Below are 27,571 nucleotides of genomic sequence, written 5' to 3' on the forward strand. Positions count from 1 at the left end.
CAACCAGAGAAATAAGAAAGCAGGAAAAGGTTTTTTTTGCTAGAATCCACCCCTCCCACTAATGGACAACAAATACTGCATGGCTTATTTCTATAAAAACTCCTCATGAAGACCACACTGCACTGGACTCCTATAATAAACCAGGAACCCAGAGCTGGAACTTCTCAGGACCATTTTTGACCAGCCTATTAAGTTCATAGCATGAACTTTGGAGGTATTTGCCATGTGAATAAGGTGGAAGAAGCTTGGCATCCCTGAGTAGCTGACCTCAAAGTAACAAGTTAAATTACATATTTAGAAAGTTCTTCAAATCTGAACAAAGGTTTTTCTCCAGACAACATCCTCCCACTAGCAAGCAAACTAAGCAGCAGCCCCATCTTCCATTTGATGGGGGGGAGAGGGAACAGAAATAGCCAAGTAACTCTTAGTCTATTAGGCACTAATTAGAGGATCTGCAGCAAGCATCAACAGCTCTGCCTGGTGCCCACACTGCTGCCCGGTCAGCAAGTAACCAAATATTTCACTGACAAAAGAAGCTCTCAAAACTCTTATCGAGTAGGATGCTGGGGGAAAGTATACACAAAAAGTTGAAGGGGGTGGGGAAGAGGACACTGGATATAAAATCATACTGATGTTAACAGCTGCCTCCTCTCTTGCTAAAAATTACTTTTGCAGCGTTACAATATAAACAGCAGCAGAAATAATAACAGCCAGACCCAGAATGTCCTATCACCAAAGTCTTCAGAATTAAAAGCACAAAGAAAGAAAGAGCTTCCTCCTCATATCCACTCCATCAAACCAACAAGCACTGCAAGACTCTGACAATTCAACCATTTCCATCCCTGCCAAGTAGGTAGCAAGTTAAACTCCGTTCCTGATGCACTTTGCTAGCCACTGAGTAGGGTGCTCCTGCACAGGGGAGGGAGAATGAATGGTCTGTAACAGGAAAGCAAGAGGGAACAGAAAACAGAAGGGGAGGGGGGGGGGTCACAAAGAAAAAAAAAAAAAAAGAAGAGAAAAAACCACAAAAAAACAACCTGTGTCCTACCTGGAAACTGCTGAGACTCATCCAAGAGTAACATGCTGCTCAGTGCACTGAGGCAAGACCTCTGCCTGTGACTGCCCCAACACTTGTTCAATGTGGCCACACGCTTTCAGCCCCTTCTGCTATTCTTGTCTCAGGGTCTTCAGGACAAAAGTTTCCAGTCACTCCCGATAACTCTTTATCTCTGCCTGCAGCCCAGCAAGCACTAAATCCACTCTCACTGGCTGTTCAGTTCGCAACTGGGAAATGCTTCCTGATAAAACAGTCCAGGGTACAGGCAGAGAAACCTGCACTTAAGGTTTCTGAAAATAACTTTGGTAAATAGCTCCTAGTGCTTGAATCCACCCAGCCGGTGTGACGGGAATCAGTACGCATATATCCTCCCTGCACCCAGCTGAGACGGACCAGGGTCACTGTTATATAACTAGTTAAATATGCCTCGTGTTCAGCCTAAAAATTGTCATTATCTTCTCCCCTGCTTGGAGAGTCAAACAACACAGCCCTGCCCGAGGTAGCCGCTGCTCCACCAGGGACCGATGCCTGGAGCTGCACTGCCCGGTCAGTTTGGCTTCAGTACATGTCCCTGATCAGCAGGAGCAACCTCAGTTAAGCCTGGGAAAAGAGTTTTAAAAGAGAAGAGGAGCAGGGAGGCTGAGTGGGTGTGTACGGGGGAGGTCCTTCTCTCCTCTCGAGCGGCAGAGCTGCACGCCGTTTAGATCGGGTCGGATCCCATTCACTCAGCCCGTGATCCAGTTCAACTAGTGGCAGAGACCAAGACTGAGAATAAAATAAAAATCCTTACATAACCATTCGGGCTCCAGCGGGGCCCCGCACAAGGGGAATCCCAACAGACAACAGGACATTCAGAGCAGGGGACATGCAGGACCGTAACCCCAGTTCCAAGTTTCACAGCACAGAGGGGAGATGAGTTGCAAAAAGAAGTACAGCCTTTTTGGCTTTGAAAACAATCTTGATATCTGTAATTTTATGAACTATTTGCAGAATGCCTGCTAACTTCCAGGAAACCTCGACTGAAACCTGAGCAATTCGATGTGAGCTAGTAACCTGTTTGCACAGTAACAGGCGAAAAAGCATCCTGTTCGCTTCATTAAATCAGCAGCTCGTACAGCACTGCTAGTCTGCAGAAGGCTCTCAGTGCAGCAAATGGACTATGAATAAAATTTCCCACTTTTTAGGAAACAACCTGTCAGAATTTGTGAAGTGCAAGCTTATTCTGAGCGAGCCTTTCTCCACATCATCCCTCTGCACCAGAAGGACAGGTACAGGAGAGAGTAAGTACATGACAGAATAAGTACTTTAAAGCTGTGGTTGAACCCCTAAAGGCTAACCATCAGCCTAACCGTCTTCAGTGCTACAGAGACTTTTTCCATACCTGATTCTCTTCACAGGCATACCCACTGCCAGTAGCAAACAGCAAACCTGGGCTGATAGACACGTAATGAAATCAGCTCGCTCCTAGGGAGCATTTGTCCACATAATGAAGTCAGCTCTTTGCTTGAAACAACTGGCAAGTGAGAGTCAGGAAAACCAGGATGGACACAAGAAGCCTGAAGCAGGCTGTTTCTGAACAGCTCTGGCACAGATCTACAGGACTCCAGGACTATGAGCTGCACTTATAATGGTAAAGATTGATCTAAAGATCTCCAAACACAGCCAGGGCAGAGCCCGGTTACCTTTTGTGTGACTCCAGCCATTTTAATCAGACTTTTCATTTGAGAGGGTTGTAGGGCACAGTGAATGCTTGCTACCATCAAAATATCCTTGTTGCTTCAAGGTATATCACAACTTTGAAACAACCCAGAGGTGCTATTTTCATAATTAGAGCCATATAAATTTTACCAAAGAAAATATGAACTATATTAAAATTAAGAGGCTCAGTAACAAGACAGCCTCTCACTTATGTCACAGATTCGAATAGCCTGGCTGGTATACAAGAACATGCAGTGTTTATCAAGGGGGAAAAGAGGGACAAATATATTAAGAAAAGTACATAGCTGAGAATCTTGCAGCAGGCCTTATAAGGACTTTGTAGGGTTGGAATAAATAACCAAACACGACCTCAGCATCTGACCTAACAGTTTTATAAAACTGGGAAGCACGATTTAAAGACAAGTATTTGTGTAAATACAACTGGGTACTTTCCAAGGCATGCTTATTACAGCAACCAAGCCCAAGGAAAATGAAAGTTCAATACATTGGGGGAAACAGGTGACCTATACCTGTCCTTCTGCATGCAGCAATAAAAAGGGAATTTCCTTCTTCATCCCAGTATGCAAAATGGAAAGGAATTTTTCTAGCTTTTCTACTCACAACAGCCTACTGATGAGGCCAGCACTGTTAGCCACAATACATACATATTCACACAGCCAAGAATTAGATCTGCCAGAAACAGTCAGTTTATAAAATGATCTCCTCATGGAAGGTAATCTCGTTACAGATAAGCCCATTTACTGAATAGCTTTTCTGCGAGGCCAGCCTTGCCAGTAAGGAAGAATGTTCTCCCTCCCCTAGAGGGTCTGAAATCTTACCTAGCTGTCATACCTCACGTACCTCATGCTCAAACCACAAGCTCTTTGCAATTTTATGACTGTCCTATACATCAGAAGAGGCTTCTCAAGAAACTGTTGTCACTTGAGAGGTTTCCCTGCAAACAACATAGGAGATTCCCCTGTTAAGAAAAAAAGAAATCACTATAAAGTTTGTATTTTCAAGAATATCAAGATAAAGGCTCTTCAGAACACGTTTTTTATTCAACTGACAAGTCTTTTCAGCAGCAATGTCAGCATCCCTGAGCACTGCAAATTCTTAAGGGTTAAAATTCACACCTAAGTCTCCCTACACACACAGGAAGCTCGATCATAAAGTTTTTCAGGACACTAGCTCCTCTGTATAGCAGAGAACATTGGAGATGGGGGGGAGGAGGGAATCAAACTAAACTCAGTTCAACTAAAAAGCTTCAACAAAATATCCCAAAACATATCACAAGTGATTTTCCTTCCCTAGCCCTTCAAGCTGCAGTAGCTCCTTCCCCATGCCCATTCTCCACCTTGAAACCTGGTTCTCTCAACCCACTGCTCTCCTTGCTGAGCTCTGCAGTCTGAGCAGCTCCAGAACTGCTCAACATTGACCTAATCCAAGCCCACCAAGTGCGGCACAGGTGAGAAGCCCTGGATCCATAATGTCCCACCATGCTCTTGGTCCCTGCAAGCTAGGGTGGTTCCCTTCTCTCCAATGACTGCCCTGTATGCTGTTCACCCTCATCGCCACCCTGCGGAACAGAAGAGACCTTCCTTCCCCACCCTCGACTGCTCCATGCTGGCTGTGCAGTCCCTTCCCCATCCCACAGCTTTCTCATAGGCATGCTCCACATCCACCAGCTGCTTCTGCACACCCCACTGATCTCCAACACGTAGAGAAGCTGCCTACAAATCTGAATTGTAAGTTATTAAACACAAACTAGGCTTTGACAGCCAAATTTCACTCAATTATCAACCGCTAGTAGCACACACAAATATCATTAAGGCCACTTTCCCTGTCCTGTTTTCCATGTTTTAGCAACACGGAAAACACACAGGAATATCAAGTTTGAGTTTGTTGTGGTATAAGGTGGTGTTTATCAACCTAAAACAGTTCAGACAGAATCAAAGTCGAACTCCATAACACTATTTGTTGGCAACTGAGTATTGCCGGGCTTTGAGAATCATTTGCTTTTTAAACAAACACTGCACTGTAAATAAAAACTCTTTTTAAGTAAGATCTAAACCAACTATGGAAAACCAGAGAAGTCTTTCCATTGACTTTAGTGAGTTTTGGACTGAACCATAAAGCATAAAATTTGATCAATCTGTTTTTTGTCATTTTATTTGTATTCATATAAATCTTGGTTTATTTTCTTTCCCACACTCATCTATATCATAACTGGAGGGGGGGGGGGGGAAGTTGTACATAGCGTAACAAAAATATCATCACACAAAATACAGGTAGTGGTGAAATGCAGTACCTTCTGCAAATGCTTTTTAGACTGTCACTGTGGCAAAACATACAATGCTTCAGACTGCAGTCCCAGGCTTTCAAAGGTTGTTTAAATGTATTGAAGGAAACAAGCTGTTACTAGACAAGATTTTAAGTCAAAGGATTTATACCATAGATATTTATCATCATCTTAAAGCTAAATCCATTGAGTTACAATCCCAGTTATATTCAAGAAACTGTTTCTCATCTCTTCCTATAACTTGCTACATTTCTGCTGCTTAAGATGACACAATGTATTTGTGCACCATAGAAGAGTGATCTTGTACAACTTTAATTTCATTCCAGTTTTCATCTAAGTGAAAATTTGACATAAATCTCAAGCTGAGTACACAAAAGTACCATTTTAAAACTGCTTCTAACAGTTCAAGTATTTAAATATTTTACATAGATGATTACCTACAGAAGTTTTAATTGCAAAATTTGTTTTGACAGATATTTAAACTAGAAGTTTCTGTTCACCTAGCCCAAAAAGATTCTATCTTGTAGCTTTCCCCTGTCTCATTCCTATTTGCATATTTTCAAGTGAAAATAATGTCTTCTGACTCCTACTTAGAATTTTTTTGAGACTGAGTCAGTGAACTGCATGTTGAAGAAAACGTGAACAAGACATTTTCAACATCTGTAGTACAAACTACTGTTATTAAAATAAAAAATGGGTATTGCATGAAAAAACTTTGATCCAAATGATGAGCCGGACACTTCTGAAAGTTCAGTGTTGCAGTTTTCTATAAAGCCTAAGCAGGAAATTAAAACGACAAATAAAGCAAATAACTGTGATGCAATATTGTGTTTTAAAATCTGAAGAATATTTCTACTTTAAAAGAGTTCCCCCTCCTTCCAAACTTGCTGCTGCTTCTTAGCTAGAAGTATTACCCTTGTACAACATATAGCTACATGCACATTTTATTTAACCAGTCATTAAAAACAGCACAATACTAGACAAATTAAGAAAAAATGAAAATAAGGACCCCTTGCATAGTGTAAACTCAAATGCAAAACAGAGGAGCGTTTCACTTAGTACATTTGAAAATAAAAGGGGTGCTGCCTAAAATGTAAAGCAGAGGATTTTCACTTTGGCTTCATCGCACTCATCAGGCAACCTTGGCAAAGTCACTTTGCCACTCCTTACCTGTTCAAGAGGGAAAATACCACTTTACAAATTTGCTAATTAGTTTCCTTGTGATTTCGTCATTGTTTCAGAAGTTGCAGATGATGAGTAGGGCATCTACTAGTAATCACTAGGTGCAGTACAAAGCTGACTATTAAAAATGTACATGAGGAAAAAGGTTCCTAACGTGATAGAGAAGTGCAACTGTCCTTCGTTAGATTCTCTGGCTGCTTTGTGAAAAGAGAAAAACAAGGTTTTGGCCAATAAAGCACAAACCCCATATCCTGCAAAGCCTATCAGGAAAGCAGGAAGAAACAAGATACTTTTCTCCATGGAAGACTTGGAGCAATTCTTTGGTTCAGCTAATGACTGCTTGCTCATTGACCCTGCTCCCTGTGCATTCATGCTACTCTCACGTTTGTGGCAGCTTTAAGAAAAGAGCATGTAGCTACAGGTAAAAAAACATTTTAAAAAAATCCATATCCATATATATATATATAGAAAATGCAGAGCCATGGATAGGGGCTGTTCTTGAACCACAAAGAAGGATTTCTAATTTGTATTCCATCATATGCAGTAGATCAAAGGGAAGGAAGAAAAGAGGGAAAAAAAAATAGCATAGCTAGTTATAGTACCACATCATTTCACGAGATCAGCCAGTCCTTGCGCACAATCGGCGCGTCTGAAGGAAGCAGATCTCTGGCGTCATCACCTCCTTTTAAAGAAGTAAAGCAAGTCATTACTCCAGGTTATATAACACTCAGATTATGCCAGACTTTGTGCCACCCTCTCAAAAAGGAAGCTGCTGTCAGAGAGCCTGGAAGGGAGGCAGAGGAGTCACAAACGTTTTCATTCGGTGCTTCCCCCTGCTTAGGATAAGCAGAGGAGACCAGGAAAGAGTCCGCACTTCAGACAGAGCAGGCAGACGACGAAAGGCTCAGCGACTGACCTGCAACATCGTCAGTCTGTAATTCCCTGTGAAGGGGGCTGAGGGGACAGCACTCGTCAGGATCTCATCCCTCCTTCCCACAGCAGCCGTCAAGCCACACCTCACCCCGCTGAGAATAACCTAGTTCACAGGGTTAGTTAAAATGCTGGAATCAAATGCTGGAATCGGTCAATAAAACCCCCACAAACCCCAGGCACCACTCCTCCCACACTCCTCTCCATTCCTGTTACCTTCCCCTATTCCTCCCAGATTTACGGGCAAACAGCCTGCAGACAAGGGACTTCCACCTGCCTCTGTCACCCTCCGACAACCGAAACTGCCCGACACAAACAAAATGCCCAGCAAGGCAATCTGCAGCTTTGGGTTTGGCAGAAAGGGCGCCTAACAATGCATACGGTACTGGCTGTTCCCAGCAAAGCACCCAAGAGACCCAAGAAGATTTTTGGTTTTTTAATGTCACCATTTAGTGAGTCCAGTAAAGCCCCTTCAAGGGAGCTGGGTGCCTGCCACAGGGTCTGCACAGGCATTAGCAACTCCTGTTACATGCTGGGTATGCAGACGTTTGCTAGCTGGGCAGGTCCAAACCCCTCAGACTGCACACAGAAACACCATTTGTTCTGAAAGACAGATTATACTACAGAGAAACTGCCAGAATAAAAATAATGGGTAAAATATGCAGCCTTCTGTAACGAAGCAAAGTTCCCAGAGAAATCAGTGGGGCTTTTGCCTAAATGAGAGGCAAACCTTCTTCCCTGCAAGTTCAATGTAACCATTCTGCATTACTTGGTAACCAGGCTTGCTAAAACTGCAAATGCTAGTATCCAGTCTCTATTCACCTTTGATGCTAACTATATATTTTATTCAGCTGGATTGTGGAAACATAGAAGATGGCCAAGTCCTAACTTTCTGGATCTTAGGAAACCAACACAAGTCTCGAATGTAAGATTTGTGGACAGGGAGTATATGCTTAACAGACACAAAGTAACTTCAGAGATGCTCTTATCCCTTTCAGGAACTGAAAAAGTAATAAACCCCCCTCAACTTCTTAGTTATAGCAAGTCACCTGAGAAATGCATCCAATATCTGCAGTTAGACATGTTTGCCGAGTTATCCACAATGAGCTGACTTGAAGTTGAGCCCCACAGTCTGCACCTGTATGATAAAGCATATTTAAACACTCTGATCCATAAGGATCATTTTCTAAGGTAATGCAGTTTCCCATAACAATTAGAGAAAGTTTAAACAAATGCCAATATGCAGGATATTAATTTACAAGTAAATTCTTTCACATGTAGCGAGTACTTTTGTAGCTCTATGATACCACATATGCCATCCTCTGTATGCAATTATTGGCTTGGAAGACAGTCTACAAAAGTCACTACAAGCATTAAAATCTACCTGGTTGTTTAAGAACAGCAAAGTGCACATGGTACATGTGCAATGGTACATGGAAGTTCACGTTTGGCTTCCCAAGCTTACAAAAAATCAGGGCTATTACAGAGGCAACAAACTTACTCTTGAGGGGAAGTTTGCTTCCCCCTGTTTATGCCCTTTTAGCTTCCTTAGAAATGGTACTGGTGGACTCTGGAGGGAGCCGCACCCAGCCAAAAGTAACCAAAATAAAAGAATCAAGATCCCCTCAAGGGATCCCCTCAAGAAGGAAAAATTTGAAAGATGTCAATCACCACTCTTCCCTTCCTCAAGAAATTCACCTTGCACTCTGCAAACAGTAAATTGCAGATTAAATTGTAGGATTATTACTTACTGGCACCCACCAGTTTGGCATACATACACACAGAATACAGCAGAGCTTAAAATTAAAGGAAACCTCATGATTGCCTTCAGTGCTTTTCTAGATTTATAGAAGTCCTGACTTCTGTTTCTTTCCACACTTTCTCCGACTCATCCACTTTCAATCAACAAAGAGAGCCTCCCCTCTACCCCAAGCTTACTCCAACAGGCCTGCACCTTTCCTTAGCCCCTGCCACCAGCCTCCAGCTCAACAACAAGGACAAGAGATCAAAGCACGTGTATCACCAGTCTGAGGCAGAAAGCAAGAAGCAATCACATCCACTGTGGCCATGTACTGCAACAGATGGAAGCATCTCATTAAAGGCTTCCTCAAAGAGCAGCTATAGTCTCTGAGGCTGCCTCGACCTTGGGATGCCCATCTACCTTGATACCAACCGAAGACACAGCTGTGAAAAGCTGCTTTCTAAAAGGAGTTGAGAGATTAAAGAAATAAGTATGTACTTGCTCCTCCTCTTCTTAAGGAGTGCATTTCATTTTTTAATAGATAGGGAGGACAACTTAAAACCAATGTTTCGTAAGAGAAAATGGTGTGCAGTCTGGTCAGACATAGAAGGCAAAAAGAGTTCAGATTGGTGGAACTGATCTCCATTTACCAATACAAGCAGGACCATCCAATTCAAGTAAGAAGTGCAGGTAAATTACTTTCTAAACAGCAGCTCTCTTTTTTTTTTTTCTTCTTTGTTTCCTCCAACAGTATGGGCCTTTCTAAATCTGGATATAAAATAACATAGAATAGGATATCATTTAGCAGGGTATTATTCAAGAGACTGTCTCCACACTCTTCATCTGCTTCTCAGTTTCGTACAGGTGACTATAACATGACCTAATTTATAAGAATAACTTCAGATGAAAAGCAAAAACCAAAGACTTTCCTCTCTTCCCCTGTAAGGACAGAAATTTGCTCTACTTCCAACCCCACACATCCAGCTGGGGACTCCCATGCACACCACAGTTTTGTTCTGTTCCAGCACTTTGTTGGAGAGAAAAAAGATGAAACAACTTTAGGGTGGAAAGTACATGAATAACACAATCTCCCGAAATGAGCAACAGCTCCCTGCACCTCTAGGATGCATTCATGTATAATTCAAAAAAATATTAACCCACACTTCCACATGACTTTAAAAACAGATTTCCAAAATAATTTCAGCTTTAATAACTCCAGGTGCTAATGAACTTTCTAGTAAGTATGGCATTAACTACTGATTTTTCCCATCAGGTTAGACAAGGAAATTATCCAGGCAGCTACAAATTGATTTCACTTTCAATGTAACTGCAACCCTTGTTGCATGCACCATGATGATGAACCACAAAGAGCCACAAAGGAACATCACATTAAACAAAATCCATTCTTGCTATAATTTCATGCCAACATTTCTTTTCTCCAGCTACCAACTGAAAATTGTATGCAAAGCTGATCTAGTCGTACACCTTTAAATAAACAGCCTTTGCTCTAGCAAGAGTTCATGGAAAGCAAAGATCTCTTCAAACCTGAATCAACAGTAGCTGTCATCTGAAATCAAGTACTCCTGCCTTGGTATCTTGGGAAATTCAAAACTATGAGTACCAAGTGGCACACTCAAGTTCAAACAAAAAGCAGCCATTGAAATACATTCTGGATCATGTTCCAGAAACAAGGTAACTGTTTGAATCTGTCATGATACTACCAAATGTCATAGACAGGGATAAGCACAGTTTTAAGAGGCTAGGGTGAGGAAAAGGGTCTCTCTTTCCCCCCACTAACCTCCTGTACCAATCTTTCAGAGGTTCTGAGACTTGTCCCTGGTGCCTTCACACTACTAAGAAGCTGCAGTGCAAAATAGCACAGGCACCTGTGTGTCCTCCACTCTCCTGGGACTTGTGATTCTGTACCACCAACACAACAGTGCTCCTCATTTACTCCTCTTTAAGGGTCCTTATGTCCATAGAAACCCCCCACAAAGCAGTTTTGTTTTCCTCCAGCACTTTGTCAGGGAGGAGGAGGAACAGTATGAGTCTGAGGTGGGAAGAGGAAGCGCAGACTAGCTCTATCTTCTCCTATTCTCCACTAGTCAAACAGAGATGCCATGGAGCTAGCACGCCCCCAGCCCTGTGGAAAGAAAGAGGGGATGGGAAAGGAGAAAACAGGCTAAGTGTACAACACAGGATAGAAGATAAGGCCAATTGCATGGAGATTGTCATATCACAACCAGCTCTTTGAACTTTTACCCCTGAACTACACTTTAAAAAAAAAATAATGTTTAACCCATATACTCAGAGGTAAGAAAACAAGCAACTTGCCATCACTATTAATAGCAGAATTACAGCAATATGTATGAGTAAGAGATAATGAATTCCAGAGACTTCAATCGGAATAATCCAAAGACATTCAGAACATGGAAAAAAAGAGCACTACAGTGGGATTCATTCACTCAACAGCTTTCCTCAGGAAAGCTCTGAGGTATGAACAGTCCCTGCATTTGAAATGATCTGTAAAATCCATATTGGAGGTTTGTTTCCTCTTTGCTCAAATTAGCTTTTATTCCTATGGAGTTCTACGCAGCCCTGAGCAACTACCAGGATCAGAGAAAAAGTGCAGGACTTGAAACAGCCCTTTATCTCTACAGTCATCAGTACATGACATTTCTAGTGAAAAGGATTTAGGGAGTTAACTAAAAAAGTTCTTAGCAGTCACGCACTGATATCACAAAATCGAACATGATAAAACAAGTGCTGCTACCCACAAGTGATGAGAAAACAGATGCAGTGGGCAGGGATGACAAGGCTGGAAAAGCAGTGGAAGCCTCCAGCTGAGATTGAAGCGTGCTGCTAGGATGGGTGTGCAATCTGGCAGCCACTGGGAAGGGGTTATAAGTGTCAGGGTAGATACATCCTGGAAGAAGTGCTCTAGAAAAAAAGACTAAAGCTATAAGAGCTCCTACACATGATGCTAAGGTTCATTAACTGACCACCACTGAAGAAACATACAAGGGATGTAAGCTATGTGGTTATTAACTCCCACTTATTCAGAAATATTCAGAGAACTAGCTGCCTGTGCTCCTTTCTTCCTTGAGGGCAGGGGGAGAAGGTTTAAGAACTGCTTTCATCAAGACTGAAAGTTTGTACCATGGAAGTCCAAACTAAAATAAACTCTAGACCATCTATGGGACAGCCTATACTAAACACAAACAAAACTTTGAGCAGAAATGGAAAACTGCACCAAACCTGAAGATAGCACTCTTAATTACCAGAATGTAAAAAGAACTCCAAGAAAATTCTGAAACTGAAACCAACTCAAGTATTAATTCCACACACAACATATATCAAAAAGACAAAAACAGGTTAAATGTGCAAAACACAAGTCACTGCTAAGTCTGAGACTATACTGTCCACCATCAACAGATGTGGATAACATTACATTAACCCTGAAAGGTTCTTAAGTAATCTGAGTCACCATCAAAACATGGAAGACCTATGTTCCTAAAACAAAGCCACTATTTTGCAAGCAAGCAGTAAAAATGTTAGGTTTGTAACTGTTATCACTATTACTTAAAACAAGCATTCAGTTTCAGTTTGGAGAAAACATATATGCAGCCTGTTGCCCTTCCAAGGAAATAACTGTGAAAGATTAATAATCTTCTAAATCTTGTAGTGCTAGAAATATGCAAGAGCCCATCCATGAGGGCAGGATCCCCCCAGGATCCCCAATGGAACATAACAGAACAGCCACAGTACCAGGAGAGGAGGAGAACAGCACAACTGGGAACAGGGAGAACAAAGTTTTAACAGAAATTATTAAAACTAAGCTTTTAAAAAGCTTCATAGTACAAACATTAGAGTACTTTCTTCTTTCTTGTGAATAAAAGTAACTGTTCCTAAGATGATTTTTATGAACGAGGGTCATCTACAAAGAGACAGGACTATAAACATCAGACGGGCAAAATAAAATGATCCTCTGTAATTCTGAAGTTAGCTATATTTCATAGGCCAAATAGCAGAAGACTGGCTTTATATTAGATATAAGGTAATATAGATGTCAAATGACATTTCTGAGGCAGTATGTAGCTGTAAAAAGATACCAGGAAAAGCAGAGTGGACACCTCCACAGAAAACATAATTATACAGCTAAGCACACGGAAAGTATCCTGATATTCTGCCAGACAGAATTAAAGCTGAAACAATCTGAAACATCAGAGGCAATCTAGCTTTGCTCAGATTGTGTAAGAGAGTTTTTTCTGTACCTGATGAACAATTATAAAAACACTTTACGTTAGTTATATGTAAATTGTCTTTTTACTCTTCCTCATTATTTCCTACATTTGTTAAAATTTATTTTTAATTAGTCACTAAAGAAATATAAAGTATAAATATGTTTCTAGTGCTTTAAGATTAAAATAAACAGCTGTCATTAACGGCTACTGATGTTCTAATATACCTACGTTAATTTTGTTTGCTTTGGAAAGAATTATCCTGACAAACAACTGTGAGTATTCAGCCACAGTAATATAGATGTAAATGATAAAATACATAGGTCTATGATAAAATAACCAGGGAGAATGACCCACTTGGACACGACATACAGCCACTCTTCTCTGTTAATAAATGTTTGTCTACAACATCATGCTGCCTATTGCTCCACTGGGTGCAGGTTCCTGTGAACAAAGCGACAAGGTCACCGCCAGCCTCTTTGAGACAAAGTAATCTGTGGCCCTATAAGTATATCTCCTGGGAATTCCCTTCTTTCTTACCTGAACTAACACTTCCATTTCTGCTACTTTCTCATTAGAAAAAAACATCACATGAATAAAACCAGAAGTATTGTGTAAACATTTTATAATTTGTGTAAACATTCTATAAGCATTTTAAATCAAAACAGCATCTCCAAGTAGCACATAGTTGAAAGAATATTAAAAAAACCCAACCAAACAACACTTGAGGACAACAATGTACTTTGAAACCAAAACTACTTTAGTAACTAGAAGAGAGAAGTATCCATCTTTAATATATTCTACACTAAGAAAAGGAAGGCTATTCTCAGCAGGTTTAAGTAGGTGCATTCAAAAATCTGCACACCCTTTGAAATTATTAAAAATCCTAATTTTAAAGGAAGCAAATACAGCATCCCCTTAGGCTTGGGCTATAATTTTATGATACAAGGAGTTTGGTGGAAAATACAGTACAGGGAATTCCCGCCTGAGCCACGCACTCCTGTCTACATGCCCTAGAAGATCAGCCCTTCTACTGGGCCAACAAACATATTTCTAGGATCATGCCATGAACCAGAACAGCTACCTAATCTTGCTTAAATGTAACCTGCCCAGCACAGGTCCACTGACAGCTACATTGGTCCTAACTGAAGATGAGAATGGGGCAATTATAACTAGGTGAGGATAGAAGGTGACAATTTAGCACTGCCACCTTTCATGTTGTAAAAAAAAAAAAAACCAAAAACAAACAAACCAAAAACCCAACCTGTATGCTGTCAGAAAAGAACATTTTTTCAGTTGTTAAAGATGATTTTTGTAAGTGAGCAATAATCACCCATAGCATCCATTAAACTGTTTACCTATGGGCAAGCCAGTGATGTAAATGTATTTAATTTCACTGGGTCCTTTTAATAATACAAGTAATTGTAAATTGATTTATTTACTGCTTTATATAATTGCTTCCCCAGAATCTGTAGCTATTTTAAAAATTCTACCCTCCTTACAATTTATGCTTGTGGCCTGTTTTCATGATGGAAAGATTTTTGGCCAGGAGTCCAAATTTAACCTACATTAAATCCCTATTTAAATTAAACACCTACATAAGCACTTCTCCCTACCAAGCACTGGACAAATCCTAACCCTTGTGCTATCTACCAAGATGTCACTCACCAAAACTAGTAACGCCAGTTTTGTTTAACAAGTGTATGCAGAGATTCACAACCCCATTCACTTACCACTCTCATCAAGTAAGTCCTCCTCGTCATCCCCATCATTATCCTCCTCCATCGCCTCCTCCTCATCTTCCTCCTCCTCCTCTTCCATATCCTCCTGCTCCAAGTCCGGGTCCAGGTCCGGATCACTCCCTGAGATTGACTCGTCTGACATGATTCCCAGTGGTGCTCCTTGTGCATTACCTGCTCATGTTCTACCGTGAGGCAGCCCTGCAAGAAAAGAAAAGAGGTACATAATGAGCCCATTAAATCCCAACCTTTGAGCCTAAAGGCTCTAAGTCATAGCAGGATTACTGCATATAAAAACACAAATCTGTCATCAGTCTTTTAAGTAACAGTTATATCAGACTGTGCACAAAATCCTGAAATGGAGAAAATGGATGCCATAAGCAACGTATCATAATGATACAGACCCAGCACTGTAGAATCAATATCAGAACCAATATATTAACTAATCACTCAAAACCACTTCTTTCTTGGTATGTTTGGCATGTACACAGCAGAAAGATTCCTAGTATCAATGTCTGATTATACAAAGATGCAAAAATAAATAAATAATGTGAACAATTTCAGAACACTACTGTCCAAAGATGAAGCACAGAAAAAAGGATCAGTCTCAGAATCCCATACGGCTACCTGTTACTCTGATCCCTGACCACTGCAAACATCATTGCAGTATGCAGACCGTGGGTCGCAGACAGAAGCCACCCAGCCACCCTCCTGACTTAGCTGTACCTGCTGCGAAGGTCACCCAGCTACTCATCACAGCCTGTCTGAAGTCTCCGTTCCAACCAACAGAACAGAGACAGCATTACCTTATAACAGTACGGACAGAAGGCAACAACGATCCCATTTTTAAAGGTTATACGTCCCTTTGTAAAGCAGGATGAGAAGAAAAGTAAACACAAAGGAAGGGTGGATCAGAGAGAATTTGCATTTCCTTTCTCTAAAATACAAGAATTGAAGCTGGCTGTGCATAACTCCTGTGTTACACTACTCCAGGTCATCACAGCAGAAATCATGGTACAAAACAACAACAAAGCTTAAAGGGAGGGCCAGGGCAATCATGAAGTCACAAGTTTATCTGTTCAGATCATGGACTGTCACTTCTGGACAGTGATGGGTACTCTTCTTCCATACACAAAGAATTATCATAAAGGAGCTGTGTCAGATGGATGAAAAAAAAAGAAACACAACCAAGAAAGGAAAATAAAGAAGGCATCTTGATCTCAAGGAACATGAAGCAAAGGATGTGTTCAAAAATCAAGCCTCAGAAGAATTACTACCCACACATTCCCCAGAAAGCGTTAAAGAAAGATGAGGGAAACATTTCCTCGTCACTCATTTTCCACTGCTCCCTACTTACACCACATTTCCAGTGTAAACTATAAAATGTTTGAGAACTAATCAGGCACTTAAAAAAAAAGAAAAAAGAAACTTCTAAGCAGATAAGGCAGCATACATACCTACAAACACTTCAAGAAACAGAAAAATGTCATTTTCAGCTGTGTTTCAGCAGTAACTAGATGAGCTCAGAAACTTGAAGGTTAAAGACACAACTCAACACCCCTGTAGCAGGGCTGAAAATCTAACTGTCAAGTATGCTGAATTATTCTAGCTGAAGTCATCAGTTCCTGCTTTGCCTCTCTCAGCTCCTCAATAACATTCAAGAGTGTCTCAAAGAAAATAAACACAAGGGAAGAAGAACAGGCTTTGCGGAGATTGGTATTGGAATAGGAAACCTTTCACCACTAGGTCCCAGGAGCACTTTACCACCAGGCAGAGACAACTGAAGTCCCTACACTATTACACATGTCACACAAAATAAGTTGGCTTAGTCAAGCAGATGGTAGAAAAGGCCAAAATCTAAATCAGCTCAAGTGGAACTGTGCCAGTTTACACAAGCTAAAGAGATTCACTCAGCTTCTCCGGTCTGCTGGTAGGCAGGTACTGAGCCCTGTTGCTGTCAGCTTGCTGCAATTCGGTGACCCCTGGGCACTGCAAGGTCTGGCACCTGCTTACTTTCTGATGTCTGGTGACTTCAGTCAAAGACTGCAGACACAAAGCAATCTCTTATCAGAAGTTTTTCCAGACAAATGCTGTGCTAAAGTCTATGTGTATTTCCAAACAGTGGCTTATTTTTACTTTTAAACAGCAACAATGTTCCCTTCCAGCCGATATTCAGCCCTAAGGAAAACAAACATTGTTTTAGTCTTTACAGGTTGTATTCAAACCTGTAACTGTAAAGCTCCATGTGTTTCCTTACATTTCAGAAGGAGATAGCCAGTAGTGTTACCTTTGTGGGTCTCTGCTGGTCACCTGGGATTTCAAGGAGATTTATTTATTTCCATGTTGCCCATACTGTGCTCTAAAGCATCTCGCATGCTCTCTGCTGGAAACCATATCAACAGAAGCATATTAAAAAATTTCCCTGTTTTACTATCCCAGCAAACTAAGCACCAACTAAAAAACCAAACCAAAACAAAACCCCAAACAAACAAAAAAAAAAACCAAAAAGAAGAAACACAAACACTAAAATGGCAGGAATGAATTCTCATCTACAAATGGGAAAAGCAGAAGGGCTGTAATGGCACTAAACGCTCCAGGTCAAAGGACACATGATACAGTTTCTCCCATCAGTATTCTCCTGTGTGTCATCTCTCATATTTCATCATTTGTCCCAGAACCTTAAAAAAAAAAAACAAACAACAAAAAAACCCCAAAAACACACCACAAAACACTTTCTGAAAACTGTTTAAAGGAAAGGATATGGGTCCCTGTATTTCTATAAATAAAATCAAACCCAGTGGAGAGCAGCTATCTCCCAGACTGGAGTACAAAAGGGCTCTAATCTAAACTTTATTTTTGTTTAGCAGTAAGTATAAGTTCTTTATAAGCTAACTCTTGACACCCGTTCAGCAGCCTCAGCCATATGCAGGAGAGTTAAACAGAAGCCTTCAAAAAGACTTAATTAAATCTTGCAGAAGCTGGGTGAAACAAAGATGGTTAACTCCTCTGTGCCTATTGCCAGGCTGCTGTCTGTCTTCCTCCCTCCCCATCCTCCTCCCCTGCTCTTGCAGCTCCGCAGCCGCTCTCCATTGTGTAAGCCCTGGGTCTCGGGAGGGCTCCCACCCTGCCTGGTGGCATTGGGAGCACGCAGCAGGGACACGGCATGACAGGCAGGTAGGCATTACACAGCTGTGAGACTGCCCTCGTTTCTCACACCAATCTGACCCAGTTCAGAGCCTTCCACCAAGGGGAATTACACAACAGGGCCAGATTGTAGCTGTCGCTACTGTTTTATGGCTGAGTTATTCCATCCTGCCCCATCTCTTGCCTTTGCACACACAGGCACACTGTGCTCAACGTTTAATCGCTGTAGGAAGGGCACTTTGCAAGAGATAAACAGATTACCTTCAACTGATCAAAGTTACTGTTTGTCTGGACTTTCCAGCTGTCCCACATTAGATCAACCCACAAGCCTCCTGCCCTGCTGCAAAAAAGGGAAGCTGCACCCCAAGCGGTATGCTGTAAAGAGGGTTACCAGTACCAAGAAATACAAACCAAACCTGCTGCACCACGGTTTACAACAGAAAGCCAGTAGTCCATACAGTATTGTGCCCAGTTCGATACACAGTGAGGCCACTGAGAAAACAAGGTGGGCTATTAAGTGAAAACACTTGGGAAAATTCTTCTTGCTTACTCAGAGTGGAGAAAAGAGCTGTCATGTTTATCCTAACCAGGAAGCTAAACCCTACAATCAACTGCACATCAAATTAACATCCAAGACAGCCTCTCTCATGTATTATGTCCTGTCTTTCAACAAAGGTAAAAATAGTTCTGAAGTTTTGGGGGCTTTGCTTTTTGAAGGTAGAACATTTCAGATAGTAAGTAAATGCCATGTGGTGATGAGGCTGCCTCCTCCTCGGCCTGCACAGAAAGGAGGCCCAGTTCTGGATGAGGAACTTCGGGGGCTTGCAAATTTGGACATGTTTCCGTTGTCCTCATGTTTTTATTTTGCTCTGCAAAGGTTTAAAAATCACCATTTCTTCTCGTGTATGAAGATGAGAGAAATGTGAAAGTGAACTTCCCATCTGAACAATAGTTTTTTTACCACAAGGTCACGCACACCATGAGCCAAACTATTAAGGGAAACAGCAAACATCATGGGATCTGGTGACTTTGCCCATTTGTGTACAACACCATCACTTTCATCAGAGGACTCATCAGCACTATAAAAACTAAACTATTACTTAATTAACTATTACAAATGTAAACAAGTAAAAAGGAAGGATGCAGAACAGGGCAGGCTGGAGTCCTTCCCCACCTGAGTAAGGAGGAGCAGGATTCCCCTGTACCTCCAGGAAGCCACAAAAGCCAAAGTGTCTTTACAGAAGCTCTTTGTCTGCTACGACACAGGTGATTTAGGCACAGGACATGCTTGTTCCTGAGTACATGCGCATCCCATACAAATCCCCTCAGAAAGGGCAGGTTTAACACTAATGCTACTATGGTGCTGAATAGTAAAGAGGATTCAATCACCTCCCCAACCTCCAGCCAAGCCCAATATCTGGGACTCATCAAGATTTGTCCCTTAAAGCTTGTTTTGTAACCAAGACTTCACATTGGTCATTGTGGTGCCTGGCCATAGAAACAGGATAAAGCATGCTGGCAAATCACAAGAGGATTTGCACAGACAGTGAAATACCTGGTTTTATTAAAAAGTCAGTGCTACATAATGCTCTTCAGTTTCTGCTATACAGTCATGTTTTATGGTAATAATAATTTCCATTATCTTTTTTCTTTTTTGTTTGGCAGCAAAACAGCTGGTTGGTTGGGGCCATAAGATTCTTCTTACGCACTCAGCTCACACACAAATACTTCAAAATGGATGTGTATGAAGGTAACTGCTGGCTCCTCTGGAGAAATCTCATCTTTTTGCTAGATCGCTGCTAGCGCAGTTTTGGTACCTTATAGGTAGCCTTCAGTAACTACTGGAAAATTATTATAAAGCATACAGATGGATCACTAAAGAAGTCATGAGCTTAAGCTTCTCTGTACAATAAAAAAAAAAATCTTGTAACAGTTTGCAAGTAATAACTTGCAATGTTATTGCAAAATAGCAATGAATACTTTTCTGTTCAATTTAAAAATCTAATAAGAAATAAACCTGAGATCAGTGGGTTTGGACAGTTTGATTATAACAAATATTAGAACTTCTCTAATTTATGTTATGTTACATATTAACATTTGTATTTTAAATTATCATGTAAAAAACAGCAAGGGGGGAGAATCACTTAAAAGGATAAATGCTTTCTCGAGAAAGCCAACAGTGTTACTGACCAACACTAGTCTAGCAGATCCCCGATATGTTTTTAACAAAGCAGGAATTAATTTCCCCCAGCTATAACACCCAGAAGTTGCATTTAAAGCCATCGTTAATTGATTACTTCATGATTTAAATCCCTTCTTCCTTTGCAGTCTGAGACTGTTAAGACTCAGCAGTTTTTCAGCTGTGACTCACGGGTAACTGGTGGCTACACACTGCTAGCTGGGAAGGAAGAAAACAATTCTCCTCCTTCATTTCCTCTTGTTCAAATCACAATGAACTTAAGTGGCATTGGTCCCCTCTCTAAATGATGTGTTTACTACAGGAATATTGACTCAAGAAAGAAAAAAAGCAGCCTGTAAAATCATAAATTGCAGAGCATCTGCTTGCCCTGGACCACCCTTTTGAGGAAGGCAAGTATGCTTCTCCCCATCCCATGTAAACATAGGCACAACGCATCTAGTCTTCGCCCACATTTGATGCAAGTTATTAAAGAGCCCACTGTGATTTGTGGGAAGCAGGAATTAAGAGAAAAAAATAACAGAGTGCTTTAAAAAACACTTCCATATATCAGTTTTGGGAGACTTGCAGGACCTGCTCTTTTATTCTAGGTTAACAATCTCCTTCCTAAAAGGCACCACAACACTAAAAACGGCCTGAAACTGGTTGTTCCCTGACAACAAAAACAACAAAAAGCTGCTGCAAGAAGGGGTGGGAGAAAGCAAAAAAAAAACCCCTAAAATCAACCCACAAAGAAAGAAAAGGGAGAGCTAATCCTTCCCCTCTGCTGACATGACAGTGCTGGAACGGAGAATGTGACAATGAACATTACATAAGGCCTGGCTCCCACTGCGATCCCAAACAAAAAGAGCTAGCGCGAGTCAATGGCAGCATCTGCAGATCATTACACAACCTGGACTGGTGGCAGCGGCACACACCAGCATCATCCATCAACTGCTGCGGGAACCTCCTGCCACAAGGTCCTTTCGCTCCTGTGTTTCAGAAGGGATGCGGGTACACCCTACTGCTGACAGTGTCAACATTTTGTAACCTTTAAAGAAAAAAACTGAATATTCTTCATAAGATGTCAGCACTCACTTCCACACAGACTTTGTAAGGCACTGACAAGCTCTCTATCTCTGGACAGAGCCAGCAGAAATGGGCAAACTATTTTTGTGTTTGTATATAAGTATGTACATAATTATTTGCCTAACTAATGTTGCATTTCTTTTAAAAGCAATTTTATTTAATCATATTAAAGTAGAAATTGTCTTCCTATAAATCAACTCTTTCCTTTGAAATACTTGAAATTCCCTCACCGGTGAACCACGCTATCTAGAAAAGTGGTTTGTTTTGTACTGCATGAGATTGGTTTTGCTTCCAGTAATTACTGATATTCATTTGGATTAACACCATCACAAAGGAACAAAAATTTTGTCTCTTACTTCACAGAATCTCCATTTATGTTTTTAGCTCTGGCAACTTCTGTAAAAATGGCATTTGCATTCCCTGCTAAAGAAAATGTTGAGAAAAGGAAATTTTCCTTCCCTGATCACTGTTTCTGCTTTCAAAGCGAACAGCATTTCAACATAAAAGACACTTTCAAGCGTGCTTTTGCAGGTTTTGCCCATGGTGCTACAGCTATAGAAAAACAACCACTACCTGCGAGCGGAGTAAAATCCCAAGAAGTTATTTCAAATGATGGGGAAGACTCAATAATAGAGCATAGCATGTCAGGATTCCAAATTATATTCAATACATTTTATATAGCAGATTAATTTGGGGTAAATTTGCCTACCCTGCATTAACGATAACCATTCTCAAATTCCAAAAGAGAGATTTTAAAAGTCAGGTCATGGAAGACATGTGCCAAGCCTTCTCTTTGTGAGTACCAAAACTATGTCAAGATGTGAGCCAATTCCCACAAGCAGGGAAGATCCAGATAACTGAAAGATCCCTCTAGGAGTTTTAGCTCTTGTTATACATAGGTGCCAGAGAAGAAGTTATGTAATAAATCAAGAATAAATTACATAAACAGAAGCCGTGGAACAGAGAGGAGTGAAAAGACAAAGAGCTAATCCCCTCTCAAGTAAAGATCAGTCACTGTCACCCTATGAAGACAAGCTACGGCTTTGGTCATTGAGATATGCTAACATTATGGCTTACTTCCTTGACGAGTATCCCACAGAAACAGACTTACATAGCTCATAAACAATGTTTTCATCTTTCAGAATGAGGAAAATTGCATGTTTTCCCAATGCTGAAAGGCCTATTTGATCTATCCTGTTTTCTCAGTATCGCCCCATCAACACACTCTTCTTTCTTTGCCTCCCAGAGAAGCACATTTCATTACAGGAGAATGATTCACTGTTTTTGACTGCATCTCTGCTCAGGAAACAAGCTTTCCCATCAGCAGCGGTCCAGGGCAACCCACCATCCCCTATGAGACAGACGCCAGTCACATTGCACACTGTCATCAACAGATCACAAAATAAACACAACTCTTTCTTTGGTCATACGTCTGCATTTCACTACAAAGTGTTGCAGAGGTCTGGGAGTTTGTTTTTGATGCCTCATCTCTCTTCCTCTTCAGAACCAGACTTAAAACCTGAGGTTCTGGTTTATAGAGTTTTTAGAAAATGGAAGAATTCAACATGGTTTTGTTCCTCTTTATTCACTACCCCATCTCCAGCAATGATAATTACACTAGCAACGTGAGAGCATTACTTATGCCACCTACAGTTTACCAAAGAAACTAGAACACAAATGAAAAAAGAAAGAAAACAAAAAAATCCTGAAGTAGGAGGAAATGGAAATAAACAGTTTTGAACTCGCATGATGTGAAGACGACAATTAGCATATGTTAGACCCAAGTTGCTCCAGTCTGTCAAGCAATCAGACATTAAACTAATTTTTATTGGATTCCACTGTAGATTAAAAATCCATTAAAGGATTAAAAACTGTCAGAAACATGGTTTCTTTCAGAGTCATTCCCTCCAACAGAACATTCTACTTGCACAGTGCTGGGAAAAGCTTGCATTAAGTGCCACTTATAAAGGTCACTTTTCTGCTGGTTTTGAGAACAAGTCACCAAAATCTGTTGATCTTTGCCTTTTCAACTAAACAGGTCAAAATAAAACACTCACACCAATCCTTATCTATCCTGCACAAATACATTTGTTTTGGTAACACCTTAAGATTGACACTTAGGCAGCTCACATGGAAAGCAGCTGGATGAAATAGCCTCCTGTGGTTTTGTCCTTAGTAATGGAAGCGCCACTTTGGTTGCGTTTTGCTGGCTCAAAACCTCCCAATGGTTTGGACAGGCCTGCAAGGGAAAAGAATGCAGCTTACTCCCTCTCACCATACAGCACAAACAATCCAACACACTGATCAGGGGGTCATTTGCATACACACACAAAGAGCACCCCAATTAGAGCTAGTATTACTTCACAAAAGAAACTGAGCTATGAGTCTAATTATATACATATTACATTTTTAGCTTATAAAATTGTGCTTATATGACTCTACATACTTCAGCTTACTTTCAAAAGAGCTTTAAAAGCAGCACAATGCAAGTTTGGCTAAGGAGATACATAAATACTAACAGAAAGACAATATATCTTGCAGGTAAACATACCCTTCCGGTAAACATACCAAACTGTCCAGCCCCAGCATATGTTAAACAGGACACTAACTACCATTACGAATGGGCACAAGCATATCCAATGCTAAGATAGGAAGGTGCAATTGAAAAGGGACATATTAGCAAATTATTAAAAAACACTGTATGGTAAATAAGGACCACGACAGTCATCTACAGAAGTAGCTGCTGGCTACTAGACACAACTCTTTTAGAGAAAAAATGTCACTATCTCCCAAATGCATAAATTCACTTAACTTTCATAAAAGCTAGGAGTGTCTTTTGTAGTACTTGCTCTTACTGAACAGACAATACTGTATAGATATTCATACCCATGCAGAATCCAAATGTTATGTTTTCAAGATTCAGAATCAAAATGATAAAGAGCATTCAGCTGTGATCTTCAAAAAACCATAACCTTTTGGGTATTTTTTCTCTCAAAGTTAAGTGCAAGTTTCAGGCAACTGCTTTCCCCAGGTGACCACTTTTTCTATCAAAGCTCGTTTAGTGTTTGCAAATGCTGTTTGACTGGCAGCCGTACTCAGCAAGCCAGTACAGAAGGAACTGCAGGCAAGCCAGTTCTTCTAGTGTCCTGTTGACATGTTACCATCCCAAGCGAACGGGACCATATCACCTGCCGGTATTTCCCAAAATACAATAGGAATGGAATTTCTTGTCCCATCTCTACTCTTCCTCCCCTCTTCTTGAATTATTAGTTGGATTATTGAATTATTAGTCTTGAATCAAGGTTGCCAAGTCATTTTACTGAAAATACCTATTTGTCCAATTGTAGGAATTCTTGATCATTATTGATTTGGGCTGAACTCAGAAATCTGAATAGTAACTATAACTCTTCTTTTGATGCGAGCTCTTGGGTACAGTTAATAGCATTGTTTAACAGAGAAAACTAGTTACATGGCACTTTCAGAGCCGATTTACTGGCAATGCTGTAAAATCTCACTCAATTTCATTCATAGTTCTCTCTCTGTTAGGAATGAAGGAGGCAAATTATAAAAGTTAGACTTTCTAGAGGATGCACCTCCTCATCACAATGAAAGTTTTTTTGTTTTTTTGGGTTTTTTTCAAAAAAATGTTCCACGCTATCAGCGGCAGAGGCTAGCAACTCTGTATCTCATTCTGTTAAAATAAGCATTTCACTGACCAGAAGTATTGATTTAGTTGAAATACAAGATCTCCCCTCTCATTTTTCATTAGTGCTATGGTACATACAGGAGGAAGAAAAAAAAGCACCTCTAAACTTTTTTTTTTTTAAAGGAAGAGTAGGAAAAAAAACCCCACATTTTCTTACAGAGTCTGCATGACTAAGCAGATCACCCATTTCCTCAGTGTTCTCTACACATTATCTGGGTCTTATTCCTCTCAAGTAGTTAACTATTGTCATTACAGATTAAACAAATTCAGATCACATAATAAAGCCCTTAGCTACTCACTTTCCTTGGAGAACAGGATGTGAAGTTACAGTGGACAGAAACTTAAAAATGCTGGCTAGGGTAAATCTTACTATGCATTGTCCAGAGTTAAGAGCGCCGACCCCCCTCCCCCCCCCCCCCAAGAAAAAATAAAAAAACCAGCTTCCCCAGGAAATTCACCTCCAGAGATAACAGGACCACACTGCAGGACTGAGGGAAAACGGGGGGGGGGGTGGGGGGGGGTGGAATGGGGAACAAAACCAAAACTACGCTCTTTTAGGATAACAGCTTTTCCTCAAATGTCTCATCTCAAAAGCACCTAACTTCTTCAACCCTAAATCTTCTCTACTCTATGCAATAGTCATCTTGCCATCCAGTTTTCAAAGCAATTGCTCTACCCTGTTTAGAGCTTGTGGTATACTTCATACACTAGGTGTTGAAAGGCGCTGATTTTGTAAGGTTTCTTTTTTTGGTCCAGTTCCCTCAATTTGTTGACACCTATGGACAAGAAACTTAAAACCCAACTGATGACACCACTCCTACAACAACTTCTTGATTTAAGAAAATATTCTTTGTTCCTGTTATCTCCCACACCCCAACATCCCCTGCAAAAACAATCTGAGTTTTCTTATATCCTATGCCCAGAAGCTTGTGTTTGGTTGCAGAGGTGCACTCCATAACCCTGGCATTTTTTTTAAGGAAGGAATATACAACTCTTGAACTACTTCGGGACAGGAGAAGTCAGAGCCAGCCATCTTTTCACACAAGTGTTAAGTAGCCATGCTGCAAATGTAATCTAAACCTCTGGACAGTTACATTACACTAGGAATGCTGTTTCTTTCACCTTCATCAGTGAGTGATGCAAATAATAAATGCAAAGACTAAATAAAAGACAATGATAAACAGAAGATGGCAACCAAAACCTGATGCAAATCCCACCAATTAGAGAGACAGTGACATGCCCTGACACTGACAGACAATTTTCAGATTTCACAGGCACCACAAGGGTAATCAAGGCCAAAGGTTTATTAAATTACCCATTTTCCCTCTCGCTGATTGCAGCTTCTCAGGCCTCGGACACACTCTCTGCAGCAGCTGCTCTTTCCCACTAGCACACCACTCCCATATTTGCCAGCACAACTATCTGTGTGGCTGTACAGCAAACTGATTCAGCTGAAAAACAACCCAGAAGCAAAATTCAGTTCCCAAATGTAGTTTACTACAAAGTTGCACGAACAGCTACGCAGGCACAAAGCAAAAAAGTCAGAGGGTGGGAACAAGCAGCCCTGGGTATGGCCTGACTGAGCTGGCATCACTGTCCACAGGGCCATGGTCTTAGCAGCCAGAATGGTGCTCCAGCACGGCAGACAGACAGTGTTTTGACTTGAGAAAGCAAGATGGTCCTTGTGACAAAGCTTACCTTGCCAATCAAAAGGACAGTGCATGTATCCGAGGTGACACATGAACATTCTCATACTTAATCCTCTCAATTGTCTCTTTCTTTAAATAGTCATGGCATCACGATAAGGTTTGTGTAGAGAGGTATCTATTTCTGAAGTTCATTTTGTTGGGTTGTGGTTTTTTTTTTTTTTAATTGAAAAAAATCAATGCAATTGCCGCTCAAAGGGCAAAAGTACCATAAAATATATCATGTGGTTAGACACCCTTGATATGCGCATCTCTCTCCCCACAGCAAATACTTTTAAACTGCCCAGAGCTCAAAGCAAAATACCAATAGACCTCGTCATGCAAGTCCTTAACATTTAACATATTTAATGATAGCCTCTACGAACAGGTTCTTGCAATTACATGTGGGTACTAGCATTAAAGGGGCAAAGAAAGGACAAGGCTCTGTTCTAGGCAGCAGGAAGGTAAGCTGCCCTGACCTAGAGAAACTGGTAACTAGCACTAACAGAAATTTCTCCAATCAGGGCAGGTCCCCTCCTAAATGCACTCAAGTAGGACTCGTGAAAGGAACACCTCTATATGGTGACAAAGGGAAACGATGCAATCTGCACCATAAAAACAAAAGGGTAATTTTTTTAACCTCATGAAGAGGAATTTGCTTTAGCCATGATGCCCTTGCCTGAGATAAAGGGCTAATTTTTAGTACCTGAATAAAAGAAAATCACTTCCTTCAGCCCTCTACCTTTTTTTATTTTCATGTTGTGTCTTCTTATGTCTGGGATAAGTAGATATTCCTAGGCTGTCCTAGAACACAGACCTTTCCCCAAGATCTTCAGGGAATCAATATTTTATTTTATTCTTCATTTCAGAAACCTTTGCTT

At 40.8% G+C, this 27,571-nt stretch overlaps 1 protein-coding gene across 4 annotated transcripts in view; it reads right to left on the reverse strand.

Moving 5' to 3' along the window:
* The window catches only part of RAD54L2 (RAD54 like 2), a 69,646-nt gene that overhangs the window by 31,771 nt on the left and 10,304 nt on the right, over positions 1-27,571 (reverse strand). For 2 of the 4 annotated variants that reach the window (XM_049826995.1, XM_049826992.1), the window contains exons 2-3: positions 23,430-23,538; positions 14,885-15,091 (exon numbers count right to left, since the gene is read on the reverse strand). In XM_049826995.1, coding sequence (XP_049682952.1) covers positions 14,885-15,035 — 151 coding nt within the window. In that variant the 5' untranslated portion in view covers positions 15,036-15,091; positions 23,430-23,538. Of the gene's footprint in view, positions 1-1,048; positions 1,756-14,884; positions 15,092-23,429; positions 23,539-27,571 lie in introns of those variants that run through there. The other 2 variants (XM_049826993.1, XM_049826994.1) reach the window with 2 other exon arrangements.

This window comes from Accipiter gentilis, chromosome 23 (genome assembly GCF_929443795.1).
Source record: "Accipiter gentilis chromosome 23, bAccGen1.1, whole genome shotgun sequence".
NCBI classification, from domain to species: Eukaryota; Metazoa; Chordata; class Aves; order Accipitriformes; family Accipitridae; genus Astur; species Astur gentilis.